Source organism: Castor canadensis, chromosome 16 (assembly GCF_047511655.1).
Source record: "Castor canadensis chromosome 16, mCasCan1.hap1v2, whole genome shotgun sequence".
NCBI classification, from domain to species: domain Eukaryota; kingdom Metazoa; phylum Chordata; class Mammalia; order Rodentia; family Castoridae; genus Castor; species Castor canadensis.
Genome location: NC_133401.1, coordinates 11,651,819 through 11,671,124, shown reverse-complemented (window position 1 = coordinate 11,671,124; position 19,306 = coordinate 11,651,819). Strand labels below are relative to the sequence as shown.

The 19,306-nt window shown below is 40.9% G+C and overlaps 1 protein-coding gene across 1 annotated transcript in view; it reads right to left on the bottom strand.

Annotated features, from left to right (window-relative positions):
* The window catches only part of LOC109697928 (uncharacterized), a 32,055-nt gene that overhangs the window by 8,099 nt on the left and 4,650 nt on the right, over nt 1–19,306 (bottom strand). The window contains 2 exon segments of the mRNA XM_074058704.1: nt 6,715–6,810; nt 7,911–8,037. Coding sequence (XP_073914805.1) covers nt 6,715–6,810; nt 7,911–8,037 — 223 coding nt within the window.

The window sequence follows — 19,306 nt, the reverse complement described above, 5'->3', positions numbered from 1 at the left end:
AGAGAGGAGTGATGCCTCTACAAGCCAAGGAACACCAGGGCCTGCCAGCAACTGCCATTCTTTTCATAAATTGTTGGATGTAAAGGCTAACATTTTGCTTAGAATTTCTGCATCTGTGTTTATGAAGGACACGGATTTTTAGATTTCTTATAAATGCATTTGGGTTTTTGTGTCAAGATCAGGCTGGCCTTGTGGACTGAGTCTAGAAGTATTCCTTCCTCTTCAAGTTTCTGACAGAGTGTTTGCGATTAGTACATAAATGTAAAAACATAAAACTGTAAAATTTCTAGAAGAAAACAGAAAAGAAGGGACAAGGTAAGGTAGCTAAAAACAGGCACCCAGCTCTCAACTGCTCCTTCACAAAAAACAACCAAACAAGACATGCATAGCTGTATATTGAGGTGAGTGATCATGGGAAATCAACAGGAGAAAAATGGAGATCCCATAACTTCTAGAGACCTGGAATAACACCAGAGTAAGAGAAATAAAACACCCTGGCTCCATGGCCAGAGGAGGAATCTCCCTGTGCAGGGGTGGAAGTAAAAGGGAGAGTCCTGGCAAGCTCTCCCAGTGCAGATCCCAGCAATTTTGGCTGCTGGAAGTTTCACAACCCTTACAGGTTTGCAGCTTGACTAGAGAAGAAACCTGAAATCTGCACAGCAGCCTGGCTTTGGAAATGGAATTCACATCTTCTCCCAGCAAACCCCCAGGGTGCTGTAGCGTGGAACCATCTTGACAAGGGACCAATTGCCTGGATTTGGACTACTCTAAGGGTTAGAAATCTCTGCAAATTCCCATCTCAGGGTCCCTGAAACATAACATTGTACTGTTCATCAGTTCAGGTTTCAAATGGATGCCAGGCCTGAAGGCAGTTACCCACACCATTCCTGCCAGCCCTTGTCATAGCACAGAAGAACATGGGCACCTGTCACTAACAAAACAGGGAAAAAGCTCTGATTCCACAGGGACATGTTAGGGCGGTCTTGAACAATGTCCTATCACCAGTTGTCACCCCACCCTTGGGTTGTAAACCCTAAGGTCTGGTGAGAAACTTTTTTTTGGTGGTAGTACTAGGATTTGAACTCAGGGCCTGGCATTTGCTAGGCAGGCGCTCTACCACTTGGGCAACGCCCCATTCCTTTTTTATTTCAATTATTTTTTCAGATAGGGTCTTGAATTTTTTTGTCCAGCCGGCACTGGACAGAGATCTTCTTATCTATACCTCCCACATAGGTGGGATCACAGATGTGTACCACCACACCCAGCTTGTTTGCTGATATGGGGTATCACCAACTTTTTTGCCTGCATTAGCCTTGAACCACAATCCTCCTTTCTGCCTCTTGAGGATTTGGGATTACAGATGTGAGCCACCATGCCTGGCCCTTAGCGAAAACTCCCTAGTCTGGTCAAGTTCTGCTCTAGCCCACTTCCATGAGCACCTCAGCTGAGAATAATTTTGCCCAGTTCCAGCTATGACCCATGCTGGCTCAATCCCCGGCGGGCACTATGGCTAAAAAAATGAGGGGGGGGAAGCTCCTGAAGTTCTGCTCGTGGGCAGGTGTGTTCTGAGTAGCAGCAGAGAGCAGCACTACAACTCCTGCTGCCATTGTGCCCTATGGGGGTCCCTGCTGTCAGGTACCTTGCACCTTGTCTGATCACACACTACTGACAAGATAGGTGTGAAGGCCACAGACAGAGTGCTGAGATTCGGACTCCTCTCCCCATGAAGACCTGGGCCTACACCACTGTCTAGTCAGCAGACAAGTGCTGCAGGCTCCTCACCACTACTGGTGCGGTCAGGCCTGAGACCTTTTGAAGGGGAAAGGAAGAAACGGGTTCCTCACTGCCAACCTCCAGGTGCAGAGCCACCCGGCAGGAAAATTCTGGGGAAGAAGTGCCTCCCACAAAATGGGAATGGGCGCATGCACTTGCGTGCATAAGAGATCCAGGGAACATCCTCACCCAGGTCTTGGCCCAAGCAGGAACAAATGAAAGGAGGCATTTCTGCTGGACACAGACCCTGAGGTAGGCAGGTGGATGGGTAGGTGGCAGATCAGGATGGCTGGTTTGTTTGTCAGGTGGTCTGCACAGGATGAAAGAGACAAACCCTTGTGTCCAGGGCGGACTTTCAATTGATCACAGCAAGGTTGCAGCTCAGAAGCTCCTTGACTGGACAAATGGGACTACATAAAATTAAATGGCTTCTGCACAACAAAAGAAATGGTCCACCCACAGAGTGGGAGAAAATATTTGCAAGCTACACATCAAAGGACCGAAAATCAGAATATACAGGGAACTCAAAAAACTAAACTCCCCCAAAATCAATGAACCAATAAAGAAATGGGCAACTGAAATAAACATTTCTTCTTTTTCTCAAAAGAAGAAATTCAAATAGCCAAAAACACATCAAAAAATGCTCACCATCTCTGGCCATAAAGGAAATGCAAATCAAAACCACACTAAGATTCTACCTCACCCCTATTAGAATAGCCATCATCAAAAACACCAACAACAGGTGTTGGTGAGGATGTGGGGGAAAAGGAACTCTTGTACACTGCTGGTGGGAATGCAAACTAGTGCAACCACTCTGGAAAACAATATGGAGGCTTCTTAAAAATCTAAACATAGATCTGCCATATGATCCAGCAATCCCGCTCCTGGGGATATACCCAAAGGAATGTGACTCAGGTTACTCCAGAGGCACCTGCACACCCATGTTTATTGCAGCACTATTCACAATAGCCAAGTTATGGAAACAGCCAAGATGCCCCACTACTGATGAATGGATTAAGAAAATGTGCTATTCATACACAATGGAGTTTTACTCAGCCATGAAGAAGAATGAAATCTAATCATTCAGAAGTAAATGGATGGAATTGGAGAACATCATCCTGAGCGACGTTACCAGGCTCAGAAGACTAAAAATCGTATGTTCTCCCTCATATGCGGACTTTAGATCTAGGGCAAATGCAGCAATGTGGTTGGACTTGGGTCACACACTAAGGGGAGAGCACATATGGGAGGAATGAGGATAGGTAGGAAACCCAAAACATGAAAGTGTTTGATGTCCCCACTGCACAGGAGCTAATACAGTAACCTTAAAATGACAGAGGTCAATATGGGAAGGTGACCGGGAAGTAGTGAAGAGGTCTGGTAGAGATAAATCAATTCCGGTTGTAATACACTTGTGCATGGAAGCAATGCTAGGAACCTCTCTGTATAGCTATCCTTATCTCAACTAGCAAAAACGCTATGTCTTTCTTATTATTGCTTATGTCTTCTCTTCAACAAAATTGGAGAAAAGGACAGAACAGGATCTGCCTGGAAGCGAGGGGGGGTGGGGGAGAGGAGGGAGCAGTGGGGAGAAATGGCCCAAACAATGTATGCACATATGAATAAATGAATTGGAAAAAAAAAAAGCAGCTCCTTGACCCAGAGCAGGTCACCTACTAATGGTTTAGTGCCTGGTTCCACACAAAAGCGTGTTGCCTGTTGGCAAGAGGGTGGCCCCCTTTCCTGCTGCACCCCATTTCCCAGGATGAAGGGCTCTCCATACCCAATACCTGATCCAAGGCACATTGGCACGGGGTTGGCCTAGTTACGAGGGCTGGGGCCCCTGCCACCAACTGATCCAGAGGAAACTGCTGAGGAACGGCTATCCAAGGTCATTGAGGCCAACTGAGGCGCCCAGGCACTTCCATATCCTCCTGCTTGGATGGAAGGTGATCAGTCATAATCCTGCAGATGGAAGCTCTGCCCCATTGGCTCCTCAGCTAAACACGTTAACAAATATGTCTAGACCTCTGAACTGAGCAGGATAACCATGGCAACAAAACTCCCATCATCTGCTAGGTGCAAGCACTGCCATGGCAGGAGTAGACACACAGAGTGCACCCCACATGCCATACAGTCTATATCACAGCTGCTGAACTGCTGGCATGTCCTCACTCCTGTATGATCCACAAGGACATCAGGTTCCTCTGACTCTCACAGTGTACACTGTACCCAGACTCACTAATCATCTAAGATGCTACGGGAAGATGACACAAGTGAGCAGCTGGAAAACACTGCATAATGAACTAATACCCAAGACACATCTTCAGGAGAAAGCTACTTACTAAGGAGGTCATCTCATAAAGTGATAGAGACATCCATCCCACCAGATGTGGAAATTTCAACATAGGAACAAAAGAAATACGTAAAAACAGGAATTGACACTTCCTAAAGACCACAGCACTCTAGAATCTGATTCAAAAGATACTGAAGTGGATAAAATACCTGAAAAAGAATTCAAAAGAATGATTTTTTTTGAACAGGGTCTTCCTATGTAACTAGGCTGGCATCAAACACACAATCCTCCTGTCTCTGCCTATCAAATTCTGAGATTATTGGCACCTGCCACCATGCGTTGAAAAGGAGTGAATTTTAAAAAGTTAACTAGAGCTGTTACACAGTGGTTCACACCCATAATCCCAGCTACTTGGGAGGTGGAGATTGGGAGGATCACAGTTTGAGGCCGGCTTGTGGGGGTGAGGGGAGTAAGACTCCATCTCAATAAAAAAACCAGGAGTGGTGGGATGCATCTGTGAACCCACTTACTCTGTATGATCAGAGACCAGCCTCAGGCAAAAATGCAAGACCCTATCTGGAAAGTAACTAAAATTAAAAAAAGCCTGAGGGCATGGCTCTAGTGATAGAATTCCTGCCTAGCAAGTGCACACCCCTGAGTTTAAATCCCAGGACCACCAAAAGGTGGGGGGGCGGGGAGAGAGAGAGACAGAGAAATTATGAAAAAGAGCCAACTAGTAATTGTGGAAATATAAAGTTCAATAAGTGTAATAAGTCTCAGCTGAAACCCTCAACAGAGTAGATCAAGCAGAAGAAAGAATACTGGAACTTGAAGACAGGTCTTTCAAAATACCACATTCAGACAGGAAAAAAAAAAAAAAAAAACCAAAAGAAAAACAGCATTCAAAATCTTTGGCTGTAGCATCAGCATAACTGAAGTGAAAGAAATAATGTTTAAGGGCATAGAAAACCCACTCAACTCTAGGCACCAGTGGCTCATACCTGTAATTCCAGATACTTGGGAGGCTGAGATCAGGAGGATCATAGTAGGAGGCCAGCATGGGCAAATAATTTAAGACCTAGATCTCCAAAATAACCAGAGCAAAATGGACCAGAGGCTTGGCTCAAGTGGTAGAGCACCTGCTTTGCAAGCATGAAGCCCTGAGTTCAGACCCGAGTTCCACCAGAAAAATAAAGAAAACCTAGTCAATGAAATAATAGCATGTGGGAAACACATGGACATCTGGGCACAGTAGGCTTACAGAAACCCAAACAGACATGAGCAAAAGAGATTCTCACCGAAACCTGTTACAACCAGACTGTCAAAGTACAGCACAAAAAGAAATTTCAATCTTCAAGAGAAAAGGATCAAGATGCATTTGAAGACAACCCCTGTAGAATAACAGATTCTTCAGAATCCTTACAGGCCAGAAGGGCTTGGAATGACATATTTCAAGTTCTGAATGAAAATAAATACTAACCATGATTCCTATACTCATTTTTTCCTTCAAAACTGAAGGAAAAATAAAGACCTTCCAAGATAAAAACTTAAGGAATTTATGACCCCAGACCAGTAGCAGGAGGGAGGGGTTACTTTTAGAGAAGAATATGATGACTACTGCCTTATGTGATGGTCTTAGCCATTCTTACACTTTAAATACATGCAGTTTATTAGATGCCAATTATAGTTCAATTAAATCTTTAAAAATTACAGGAGTTGACATTTAAAATGGATGCATTTGATATTATGTAATATATACCTCAACATATGATTAAGAAAATACCCTTGTCTTATAACCCAGCAATTTTATTTCTATATATTTCTAGGAGAAATGGAAACACAAAAAAATAACTATATAAGGATGTTCATGTTAGTTGGCCTAATTTGGTTTTAGGAATAAACACAGGTGACATTTGATCTCACAATCATTCCATGTGCAGTTTATCTGCTTGGAATGCTACTCCTCAAAATTCACACAGCCTGAGACCTCAGACTCATCAGCACCAGAGCAGGGATGTAGCTCAGTGGTACAGCTTCCGCCTAGCACATGTGAGGCCCTGGGTTTCATCCAGCACCACTGAACAAATAAGGCTTTACCTCAAATGTTCTTTCTTGATCCAATCTAATTTAGCTCTGCTAATGTCCAAATATTCTGTCTCCTTGTCCTGCATGATTTTATTCACAGAACATGTGAATCTGATATTATCTGTTTACTTCTTTCCCACACTGTGACATCAACATTTCCATGACAGCAGAAACAAGTATTGGTAGTGCCTAGACTCCAGCACGGTGCCTGGTTTAGGTACGGTACACAGAAAATACTTGTTGAATAAAATAATTTTAAGTAATGGATAAATGAATACAGTTCCACATGTAAAAGAGGACATACCTGGAAACAGGTAAAATGGTTGTCAAAGGATGCAAGAAAGCAGCCCTCTTTGAAGAAGGAAGGAAAAGTGAAAGAAGTGAAATGAGTATGGCAAAGGGGTGAAGTTCTTTTGGCAGCTCTCTTGTTGAAAATATCCTGTTTCCCAGGTTTCATGCCCTTCTCCACAGGCCTCGGACCTTGGAAGCCTTCCAAACATGTCAGGGATGTGCCTCCTCCCTTGTGCTACAAGCCCCCTGCCAGATTTGCCATCACTCACCTGTGTAGCAACTCCTTGTATCGTCCCTCATTTCCAGTCAGGGCTTTTTCTCTTGCTCCAATAAGGTAATCAATTCTGGCTTAAAAATAGTATATTCTGCTCATGAGAAAAGAAATGACACTAGTTGTAGGGGAAAAAACCCCAAAAACGTAACTTCAAAATGTCTTAATGCCTTCAAAGCAAAGAAGAAAAAGGCTACTTAATAGTCATTATAAGATGGACTTATGAGTATGAGTTCAAAGAAACCAGATAAGAGAAGAAAAAGGTGTGTTCTACTTTTAAAGACAGAGTAGAGAGGGGTTGTGAGCACAAACTGCAGCCCCATGGCCTGTTCAAGTCTTCTGACACCTATGAGTTGTGTGACCTGGAAAAGTTGCAAAGCAGAACTAATTCTACTTACTTCATAAGGCTGTTGTGAAAATTACATGAATTAATATATGTAGGGCTTAGGGTGTGACTGAAGTGATAAAGCACTTGCCTAACAAGCATGAGGCCCTGAGTTCAAACCCCAGGACCACACACACACACACACACACACACACACACACACACACAATTTAATATATATGTAAAGGCTTAAAAGGATGCATAGAGTATCAATAGTATTATTTTGTTATTACTATTTTGCTAAAAGACATACAAGTTTCCTAAATTGCTTCCATGTTCTTCCTTAGATACGTCTTCAAAGGAAAACACAAAATTCACATAGAACAAGTTAAAGAGAGTATGTGTTCTAGGACAGGGTGTACTTCCTGGATTTTAAATGAACACTGTTAACCCAGTCCACCACTGTATAATCCATAGAAGCTCTCTTGCTAGTGTGAGAAAACCAAAGCCCTGGTTCCAGCTGTTCTCTTGCAGGAGGGCAGACGTGAACCTGGAGCTTCGCAGGAACTTGAAGTATATGGGGTATATACATAAGTTTCTTTGAAAATGCCACAAAACTCAAATCCAGGAATGATTTAGAAAAACAAGCAACAGGAAGGACCAGAGGGAAGAGTGAACAACACTGAAGGATGGAGATGATGAAGGCACATAACACAGGTGTCATTTCCACCCAACAATGCTCAAACTATTTCCTTAGCAACAGATCAAGAATTCAGGTCACTTCTTAGAACAAAGCTGTGGAATTCCACAGTGGAAAAAGCTGACATTCCAGAAAACAGATCTGTACATTATTTGGGTATGTATCTTACCCAGTGAGATGAGGTTGCTGTAGTTCTCCAATATTACATCCCTGTACAAGTTCCTCTGAGCAGGGTCCAGGCACTCTCACTCCTCCTGAGAGAGGTCTATGGCCACATCATTAAATGCCAAGGATACCTGTAATGACAAATCTATGCATTATTGAAAAAAATTTTTTGGCCAGGCATGGTGGATTACCTGCTCACCCCTGTAATCCCTGCTACTACACAGGAGATCAGGAGGCTCGTGGTTTGAGGCCACTCCAGACAAAAAGTGAGCAAGACCCCGTCTCAATCAATAAGCTGGGTGTGGTAGTGTGCATCTGTCATTCCTGTTACTTGGGAAAGAATAGGTAGAAGGATCACAGTCTGAGGCCAGCCCCTAGCAAAAACCCGAGACCTTATCCAAAAATAACTAAAGGCAAAAAAGGTATGTGCCTCAAGTGGTACAGCATCTGCCTAGCAAGCACCAGGCCCTGAGTTCAAGCCCCAGTACTGCCAAGAAACCAACCAAATAATGACAAATAATTTTTTAATTAAAAAAATTTAATTGAAATGCATTTTCAAGATAAAAAACTAGGGCTGGGGGGTATGGCAGAGTGTTTCCAGCAGTAACAGTACCTTCCTAGCAAGTGTGAGGCCCTGAGTTTAAACCCCAGCACTGCCTCTCCCCAAAAAGCACTATTTTCAGCATAATGAAATCCACCAAACACTGTTTGAAAAGGGGTAGGGGAGGAGGAAAAGGGAGAATGGAAATATAATGGAGGAGGTAAAATTGTTCAAGGTATACTATACACATATATGGAAATATCACAATGGAATTCCCTGTATTATTAATGTATGATAATTTGAAAACAAGATAAATAAAAAAGAAAAACTGATTTGCAAGAAAGAAAACAAGATAGCAAACAAGTAAACTGAGGTTCAAGCCTCCAACATGTATGGAAGAATAAGGGAATTAGTATTTCTGAAGCAGAGTACTTATGGTTTTAAAGAAGGATTGCTGATGCAGACAAAACATCCTACAGACCATGAGAAAACTTAATTATACAAAGGCCTGGGAATGAAAAAAACCCAGCTTCTCAGTTCAATGAGGCAGTATTAGTAAGCATCTGCCATATTACCTGCATTGTACACTCTGAATAAATGTCAGTTCCATAATTCTCTCTTCAAGGAATTTAAAAATAATTATTTTCCACAAAAGTACTCTAAAATCTCAACTTTAGAAAACAGGACTTGATGAATATTATATGAGTTCATCAAAACTCAGGTTCACTGGGGGCCGGTGGCTTACACCTGTAATCTTAGCTACTCAGGAGGCAGAGATCGGGAGGATTGCAGTTCAAAGCAAACAAATAGTTTGCAAGTCCCTATCTTGAAAAAACCCTTCACAAAAAAAGGGCTGGTGGAGTGGTTCAAGGTGAAGGCCCTGAGTTTAAGCCCCAGTACTGAAGGAAAAAGAAAGAAAGAAAAAAAAAAAAACCCTCAGGTTCACCTTTATGTAAACAATGTCTTTAGTAAATACATTTATTGGCTGGTTAGTTGTACTGTCTGTTCTATGAGCTAATATGGTTTGAGTGTGCCACAAAGGCTCATGCATTGAACTTGGAATTAAATTCCCATTATGAGGTAACTGTTTTATCCTATTATGAGGTATTAAGAGGGTGGAGCTGGGCACGTGGCATGTGCCAACAGTCCCAGCTACTTAAGAAGCTGAAGCAGGGGGACCATCACCTGGGTCCAGAAGTTTGGGGCCAGTGTGTCTCTTGCCATGTGACTCCCTGAACTGCCTGGGGACTCTGCCAGCAAGAAGACCATCATCAGATGTGGCCGCTAGACCTTGGTCCTCTAGAACTGTGAGTCAAATTTCTTTTCTTTACAGTAAGCTTCAGGGCAGGTGTCTGTAATCCAGCTACTCAGGAGTATAAGATAAGAGGATCAAAAGTTCCAGGCCACCCTGGTAACGTAGCAAGAACCTATCTCAAAAAACACCAAAAAAGCAAAACAAAAATAAAGAATACAGCCTTAGGTATTTCATCATAGTAACAGAAAACAAACTAACACATTCGTCTTGTGGACATGCCAGGCTTAATTCTTCTTTTATACATAAGGGTTTGGGTCGGACAAAATGTTGGTCTTCCCCTATCCTGTGAGCCTATTCCCATCCTTCATTAAAGATCTGGAGGCTCTCTCATCTGCCACCCTCCATTCCTCAGTAACACTAACCTTATTCCTGAGCTACAGGACACTGACATAGAATGGTCCACAATGACACCAATGTCACTGGAGACCAGTACAATTTTGTCAACTTCAAAATTAACTTTTGTCAAATTGTTAATCCCTTAGGGATCCTCTGGACAGATCCCTAAACAACCCCTCTGCTCCAATACAGGCCTCAATCACACTTCAACCTAGAACTGTCAGACTTGCAATACATGAGATCTTGCCTCTTCCCATGGAAGACAGTGTTTGTGTCACCTCAAACACTAAATGGGATAGCAAAACACTCAGAACTAATTCTATCCTATAAGCCTGCAAAACCCAGGTGTGTGGAGCCTGATGGGACCCCCTGTGTTACACAGAATCATGACTATTATTATGGGGGCTCAAATATTTCCCTTGAGGGACTTCTTTCTCTGCTTCATAAAGGCTCCTGAGAATAAAACTGGGCACATAGATGAGTGCTGAACAGGTAAGCACAGGTCAAAGAAAAAAGGGGCAAATGAGGATGCTGAGTTGTTTGGCACCATCCTTCACTGTATCAGAGTTACTAGGAAGTAAGAAGGAAGCCTTAGGATAACAGGAATGGTCACATGAGGGCTGGGCTGAAGCTCAGTGGTAGAGCACTTAACTAGCATGTGTGAGGCCTGGGGTTCCATTCCCAGAACTGCTAAATAAATAAAATTAAATGATCACATGAATTTTAAAAAACACAGTATTTCAAGGAAGAGTAAAGGAACCTATATGGGCCATGGTTTTAGAACTGTAAAAACCCGCCACTCCTCTGTGGGCTTTCTCATTCACTAAAGAAGCAGAGTCCAGAGAGGCCATGGCTGTGAGAGGAAGAAGTGACTTTGAGACGAGGTATGCCTTAGAACTCCCCAAATTTTTCCCCTTCATATCTATTTCTAACTCCATGCACTGCAAAAAGAAACTGGGAGACACAAGAGAGCTTGGATAAAACCAAGCCCTCCCTGAACCATGGGAATTACTATGCAAGTGAAGATTCAGAGCAGAGGCCTTCTGTGTGAAACCAGGCCAGTAATTCCAGCAGGACCTCTAGTCCATCCTAATTTCTGATGATGCTGAACTGTAGCTTAGACTGAAGTGTTAGGTCCCTGAGCAGATCCTGTCCTGTCTGTCTCCATCTTAGAGCTGAGAAAGGGCCATCCTGTGCAAACCTGAACTTCACTCATGGCTTGAGTATGTGCCTGGACTCTGCAGACATGGAGGCAAAAAGAGCAGGCAGTGCTTCCTACTGCAAAACTGCAATGGCATAAATAAAGTTCTTGCTGAGCCAGAACTACAGACCCAGAACCCTCTGGGCTTTGTTTCCAACCAACTTCGATTTCCTTCCAGGATCATCTATTTTGCTTTCCTGCTGGAGTACCAGACCATCCACTATCTCAATACTGAGGTTGGGAGGAGGAGATTCCAGGATGGCGACTAGAGGGAGGAAGCAGAAAGTGTGCTTCCTAAAGTAAAATCTTGGCGAGACGCTGGAGATACACCTTGCAGGAAAAACCACCAAGAAGAGGTAAAATTCCGACTCCTCCACACCCCTAGCCCATGCATAGCATCCCCACTCCATGTTAAATGGAGAAACCAGGAGGGCTCCCGCACTGCCAGATGCCAGTTCCTACTGGCTCAAGAGATACAGACCACCAGGTAAGCTAAGCAGCACATGGTACTCCCACAGACAACCCTGGGCCAGATCAGCATAGCCCCCTGGACAGACTGGCCCCTACCCAGAGAAAAAAGAGATAGAAAACAAACTGAATAAACAACAACAACAACAACAAAAAGACATGTAGCAAAGAGGGTGGGGTGCCCTGAGTACCAATGTGGGGGGGCAATCCCTCACAGAACTGCAAATAAACAAACTGGGCTGGAGAAGGGAGGAGAGGCGGCACACGACCAGCAACCAAGAGCAGGAAAGCTTGTAAAAGTGGCTGTGGGAGGAAAACTCCACAGGAGGGTGGGGGAAGGCCCACTTCCCACATGAATTGTAAATAAACACGTCGGCCAGAGAAAGCGGGTGCAGTGTCACCTCCTCCAGTGTGCTTGGAAAGGGGAAAGCTTGTAGCAGTGGCGATGGCACCCAGGAGAACTCTGAGTAAACAAAGCCTGAGGGGCCAGGTGAGTGTTAAGCTCACCCCAGAGATCTGCGTAAATAAAGCCTCCAGCAACAGCAGGTTGACAGCAGTGGGCAAGTGAGCTGCAGCCTCAGATAGCCATTCACAGAACTGTCTCCAGACTTTTTTTCTTTTTTCTTTTTTCCTTTTCTCTTCCTTTGATGAGTCAACAACTGAACTACAACCTCATGCTGAAAGACATACTGAAACTGTACTGCATTTGAACTTGGGATATTTTGTTGTATTTTTTTTTGTTTTGTTTTATTGTTTTTTTTTCCCCTTTGATGAAACAACGACAGAACTACTTCTGAGACACCATCTCCAGGATTGGAGGCTGAGGGACTAACACCAAAATTATTAAGACTGAAACTTTATTGCATTTGAACTTGGGGATTTTTTTTTAATCTTCTCCCTGTCTCTCTAATGCCTGTTTAGCTTACTGTTGATTAGTGCACTATCTCTCCCTGTTTATTTCTTTGACATTGGTTTTTTTGTTGTTTGTTTCTTTTTTTTACTTGTTTGTTTATTTTTCCTTTTTTCTTTACCTTCTTTGCTTTCCCTCTCTTCTCACCCTTCCATTCTAGATATCACCATTGTTATTATTACAAGCTAGAAAATACTTAATTGCACACAGTACAGGGACAGTAACAACACCAAGGGCAATGATGGGAAGACGGAAAAAACAGGGAAACCAGTTCCCCCCAGCAATAAATTAGTATAGGAACCAGAAGGAAATGAAGAAAACAGATACTCAGATCCAGACTTCAAGAAAACGAAGGTGAACTATGCCAAAGAACCCAATGACGCCCTCAAGAACAACATGAAAGAAGAAATCCTGCAAGTAATGAGAATTTTGTAGCGATGATACTGGATACGGTCAACCAAAATGCACAGGAGACACTCAAGAAATTCCAAGACAACAAAAATAGAGAATTTGAGAACGCACAAGAACAAATAAAAGAAATAATAGAAGCACTGTATAAACACCAAAGTGAAACAAAGAACATGATTAATAAAGAGATAAATGAACTCAGGTTGAAAAAAGACAATATTAAAAAGAAAGTGACTCAGGATATGGAAAACCTCAGAAAAAAGAACGAAACACAAATGCAAAACAAAATGGAAGGCCACTCCAGCGGAACAGAACAAGTAGAAGACAGACTTTCAGAACTCAAAGATGAAATGGTAATTAAAGGAAAACCAAAGAACTATTAAACAACTCACGACCTGTGAAAAGAAAATGCAAGAACTCACCGACTCCATCAAAAGACCAAACCTGAGAATCATGGGCATCGAAGAAGAAGAAGAGGTGCAAGCAAAGGGAATGCATAGTATATTCAACAAAAATAATAACAGAAAATTTCTCAAATCTAGAGAAATCTATGTCCATACAGGTGCATGAGGCCTCCAGAACACCAAACAGACCTGACCAAAATAGAACTACCTCACGGCATATTATCATTAAAACAACAAGTACAGAGACTTGAAAAAGAATATTGAAGGCTGCAAGAGAGAAAAAACAAAAAACATACAAAGGTAAACCCATCAAAATCACAGCAGACTTCTCAACAGAAACATTAAAAGCAAGAAGAGCTTGGAGTGAGGTCTTCTGGGCACTGAATGAAAATAACTTCAACTCTAGGATACTCTACCCAGCAAAACTATCATTCAAAACAGATGGAGCAATAAAAGTCTTCAATGATAACCAAAAACTAAAACAACATGTGACCACAAAGCCACCACTACAAAAGATTCTTCAAGGGATTCTGCACACAGAAAGTGAAACCCAACATAACCATGAAAGGGCAGGCAGTACCAAACTACAGGAAAAAAAAAAAAGAAAGTAGAGAGTCACATTGATTTAGGTACACACAATCAAACGTTCAAACAACTAAGACAACTAAATGACAGGAATCACCACATACCTATCAGTACTAACACTTAATGTTAATGGACTTAATTCCCCCATCAAAGGGCACTGTTTGACGAAATGGATTAAAAAGGAAGATCCAACAATTTGTTGCTTACAGGAGACCCATCTCATCGATAGAAATAAGCATAAGCTTAGGATGAAAGGCTGGAAGAAGATTTACCAAGCCAATGGTCCCCCAAAACAGGCAGGAGTAGCAATACTTATCTCTGACAAAGTAGACTTCAAACCTACATTGATCAAATGAGATAAAGAAGGACATTCCATACTAATAAAAGGGGAAATAGACCAAAAGGAAATAACAATTATCAACCTATATGCACCCAATGTCAACGCACCCAATTTCATTAAAAATACCCTGAAGGACCTAAAAGCATATATTAACTCCAACACAGTGGTTGTGGGAGACTTTAACACCCCATTATCATTAATAGGTAGGTCATCCAAACAAAAAATCAATAAAGAAATCCTAGTTCTAAAATATACCATAGATCAAATGGACCTAGTTGATGTCTACAGAACATTTCATCCAACCTCTACACAATATACATTCTTCTCAGCAGCCCATGGAACCTTCTCCAAAATAGATCATATCCTAGGGCACAAAGCAAGCCTCAGCAAATATAAGAAAATAGAAATTATACCATGCATTCTATCTGATCACAATGCAATAAAACTAGAACTCAACAACAAAAATAAAGACAAAAACTTGCAAACAGCTGGAAACTGAATAACTCATTGCTTAATGAACAATGGGTCATTGATGAAATAAAAGAGGAAATTAAAAAGTTCCTGTAAGTCAATGAAAAATGAAAACACAACCTACCAGAACCTATGGGACATAGCAAAGGCAGTTCTGAGAGGAAAGTTTATAGCCATGAGTGCACATATTAAAAGACTGAAAGATCCCAAATCAATGACCTAATGATACGTCTCAAACTCCTAGAAAAACAAGAACAAGCAAATCCCAAAACAAATAGAAGGAGAGAAATAATAAAAATAAGAGCTGAAATCAGTGAAATAGAAACCAAAAAAACCATACAAAGAATTAATGAAACAAAAAGCTGGTTCTTTGAAAAAAATAAACAAGATTGATAGACCCCTGACAAACCTGACTAAAATAAGGAGAGAAAAAACCCAAATTAGTAGAATCAGGAATGCAAAAGGGGAGATAACAACAAACACCATGGACATTCAGGAAATCATGAGAAACTACTTTGAGAACCTATATTCAAATAAATTCTAAAATCTTAAAGAAATGGACAGATTTCTAGATACTTATGATCATCCAATACTGAACCAAGAGGACATTAATTACCTGAATAGACCTATAACACAAAATGAAATTGAAGCAGCAATCAAGAGTCTCCCAAAAAAGAAAAGTCCAGGACCTGATGGACTCTGTGCTGAATTCTATCAGACCTTTAAAGAAGAACCAACACCAACCCTCCTTAAACTGTTCCATGAAAGAGAAAGGGAAGGAAAACTGCCTAACACATTTTATGAAGCCAGTATTACACTTATCCCAAAACCAGGCAAAGGCACCTCCAAAAAGGAGAACTATAGGCCAATCTCCTTAATGAACACTGATGCAAAAATCCTCAATAAAATAATGGCAAACCGAATTCAAGAACACATCAAAAAGATAATTCACCACGACCAAGTAGGCTTCATCCCTGGAATGCAGGGGTGGTTCAAAATACGAAAATCAATAAACGTAATAAATCACATTAACAGAAGCAAAGACAAAAACCACTTAATCATTTCATTAGATGCAGAAAAAGCCTTTGATAAGATCCAACACCATTTCATGATAAAAGTTCTAAGAAAACTAGGAATAAAAGAAAAGTACCTCAACATTATAAAAGCTATATATGACAAACCTACAGCCAGCATTATACTTAACGGAGAAAAACTGAAACCACTTAGAAAGTGGAGATCTCCCATGCTCATGGATTGGTAGAATCAACATAGTAAAAATGTCTATACTCCCAAAAGTAATCTACATGTTTAATGCAATTCCCATCAAAATCCCAATGACATTCATAAAAGAGACTGAAAAATCTATCATTAAATTTATATGGAAACACAAGAGGCCATGAATAGCCAAGGCAATACTCAGTTAAAAGAACAACGCTTGAGGTATTGCAAAACCCGATTGCAAACTATATTATAAAGCAATAACAATAAAAACAGCATGGTACTGGCATAAAAACAGACATGAAGACCAGTGGAACAGAATAGAGGACCCAGATATAAAGCCACACAACTATAACCAACTTGTCTTTGACAAAGATGCTAAAAATACACAATGGAGAAAAGACAGCCGCCTCAACAAAAACTGCTGGGAAAACTGGTTAGCAGTCCACAAAAAAACTGAAACTAGATCCATGTTTATCAATCTATACCAATATTAACTCAAAATGGATCAAAGATCTTAATATCAGCCCCAAACTCTAAAGTTGGTACAGGAAAGAGTAGGACGTACTCTCGAATTAATAGGTATAGGCAAGAAATTTCTAAATGGAACCCCAGCAGCTCAGCAACTAAAAGATAGCATAGATAAACGGGACTTCATAAAACTAAAAAGCTTCTGCTCAACAAAAGAAAAGGTCTCTAAACTGAAGAGACCGCCCACAGAGTGGGAGAAAATATTTGCCAGCTACACATCAGACAAATGGCTGATAACCAGAATATATAGGGAACTCAAAAACTAAACTCTCCCAAAATTAATGAACCAATAAAGAAATGGGCAAGTGAACTAAACAGAACTTTCTCAAAAGAAGAAATTCAAATGGCTAAAAAACACATGAAAAAAATGCTCACCATCCCTAGCAATAAAGGAAGTGCAAATTAAAACCACACTAAGATTCCACCTCACCCCTGTTAGAATAGCCATCATTAGCAACACGACTAACAAAAGGTGTTGGCCAGGATGTGGGGAGAAAGGAACCCTCTTACACTGCTGGTGGGAATGTAAACTAGTACAACCACTCTGGAAAAAAATTTGGAAGCTTCTTAAAAATCTAAACATTGATCTACCATATGATCCAGCAATACCACTTTTGGGGATATACCAAAAAGACTGTGACACAGGTTACTCCAGAGGCACCTGCACACCCATGTTTACTGTAGCACTATTCACAATAGCCAAGTTATGGAAACAGCCAAGATGCCCCACTACTGATGAATGGATTAAGAAAATGTGGTATTTATACACAATGGAATTTTATGCAGCCATGAAGAAGAATGAAATGTTATCATTTGCAGTAAATGGATGGAACTGGAGAACATCATTCTGAGTGAGGTTAGCCTGGCCCAAAAGACCAAAAATCATATGTTCTCCCTCATATGTGGATATTAGATCAAGGGCAAACACAAAAGGGGATTGGACTTTGATCACATAATAAAGCGACAGCACACAAGGAAGGTATGAGGATAGGTAAAACACTCAAAAAACTAGATAGCATTTGTAGCTCTCAATGCAGAGAAACTAAAACAGATACTTTAAAGCAACTGAGGCCAATAGGAGAAGGGGACCAGGAACTAGAGAAAAGGTTAGTTCAAGAAGAATTAATTTAGAATGTAATACACATGCACAGGAAATCAATGCGAGTCAACTCCCTGTATAGCTATCCTTATCTCAACTAGCAAAAACCCCTGGTCCGTCCTGTTATTGCTTATACTCTCTTTTCAACAAAACTAGAGATAAGGGAAAAATAGTTTCTGCCTGGTAGTGAGGGGTTAGGGGGGTAAGGGAAGGAGAGGGGGTGGGGGGTAAGGGAGGGGGTAGGGGGAAGGGGGCAGAAATGACCCAAACATTGTATGCACATATGAATATAATAAAAAAAAGAAAAAGAAAACGATGGGAGGAATTCGTGACCATGGTTACCAAGTGATAATGATTAAAACAGACATTTTAGAGTCTTCTATGTGATGGAACACTCTTTATCATATTAACATTTAATCATGCAATGCAGTTATCTCTGTTTAACGGATGAGGTAAGAAGGTTCAAACTACAGTTGCTTGCTCAAATTCACATTTAGTATGAGGCAGAGCTGTGTTTTGAATAAAATCTATTCTCTTTCAACTCTGGCTTTTATCCCCTAAAACTCAGGGCATGAATAGTTCACTAAACATAAAATATCACCTACTGAATCTATTAAATTTTGATACAATTTTATCAAGAAATAACAAGCTTACAACTATTATTTAAAAAGATATTTAGGACTGGCAGAGTGGCTTAAGTGGTAGAGCGACTGCCTAGCAAGCTTGAGGCCCTGAGTTCAAACCCCGGTATCAAAAACAAAATGATTTTTAAAGGCTGTCAAGAGGAAATGGATATTTTCTAAACATTAAAAATTTGTACAACCTTAAAACACGGTATATAAGTATGTGAAAAAATTAAGCATGCAAGCCTATTCGTGGGCTCTGTGTAAAGTAAAATGATATATACAGATAGGGCAGATATCAGCATTGTGAGTCCAGCAATAGCTGACTGGTTAGGTAAATTACAGATAATGTATGTAACAAAATATCAATTTAGATAGATATTAAATACTGGACATTTGGAGAAAATATTTAAAGAATGAGCATATCCACAATACCTTGTAAGCAGAAAAATTAGGTTGAAAAGCAGATGTGGGACCAGGCATGGTGGCCAGCTATCTGGGATAGGAGGATGGCAGTCCAAGGCTGGCCCACTGGAGCAAAAGCATGAGACCCTATCTGAAAAACAAACTAAAGGAAAAAAAGGCTGGGGGCATGGCTCAAGTGGAAGAGTAAACTTGCCTAGCAAGCATAAGGCCTTGAATTCAAGCCTCAGTACCAATATTGCAAAAAGAAAGAAAGAAAGAAAAGAACATATAGTATCATTACATTTGTTAAAAAAATACACGAACACATACACAGAGTGAAGGATAGACAAATCCTTCAGAGAGAAATGTATATCCTAATATATCAGCACCATTGATCTGCATGACATATTCTTTGTGTTTAAGTATATTCCATAAATTAAAAAAAAAACATAAGCATGAATATGTATTTCAATTTGATAAGAGAAAGTTCATCTTCTTTTGAACCTAAAGAGAAAATTCAAAATAATCTAAAAACAGCTATTACA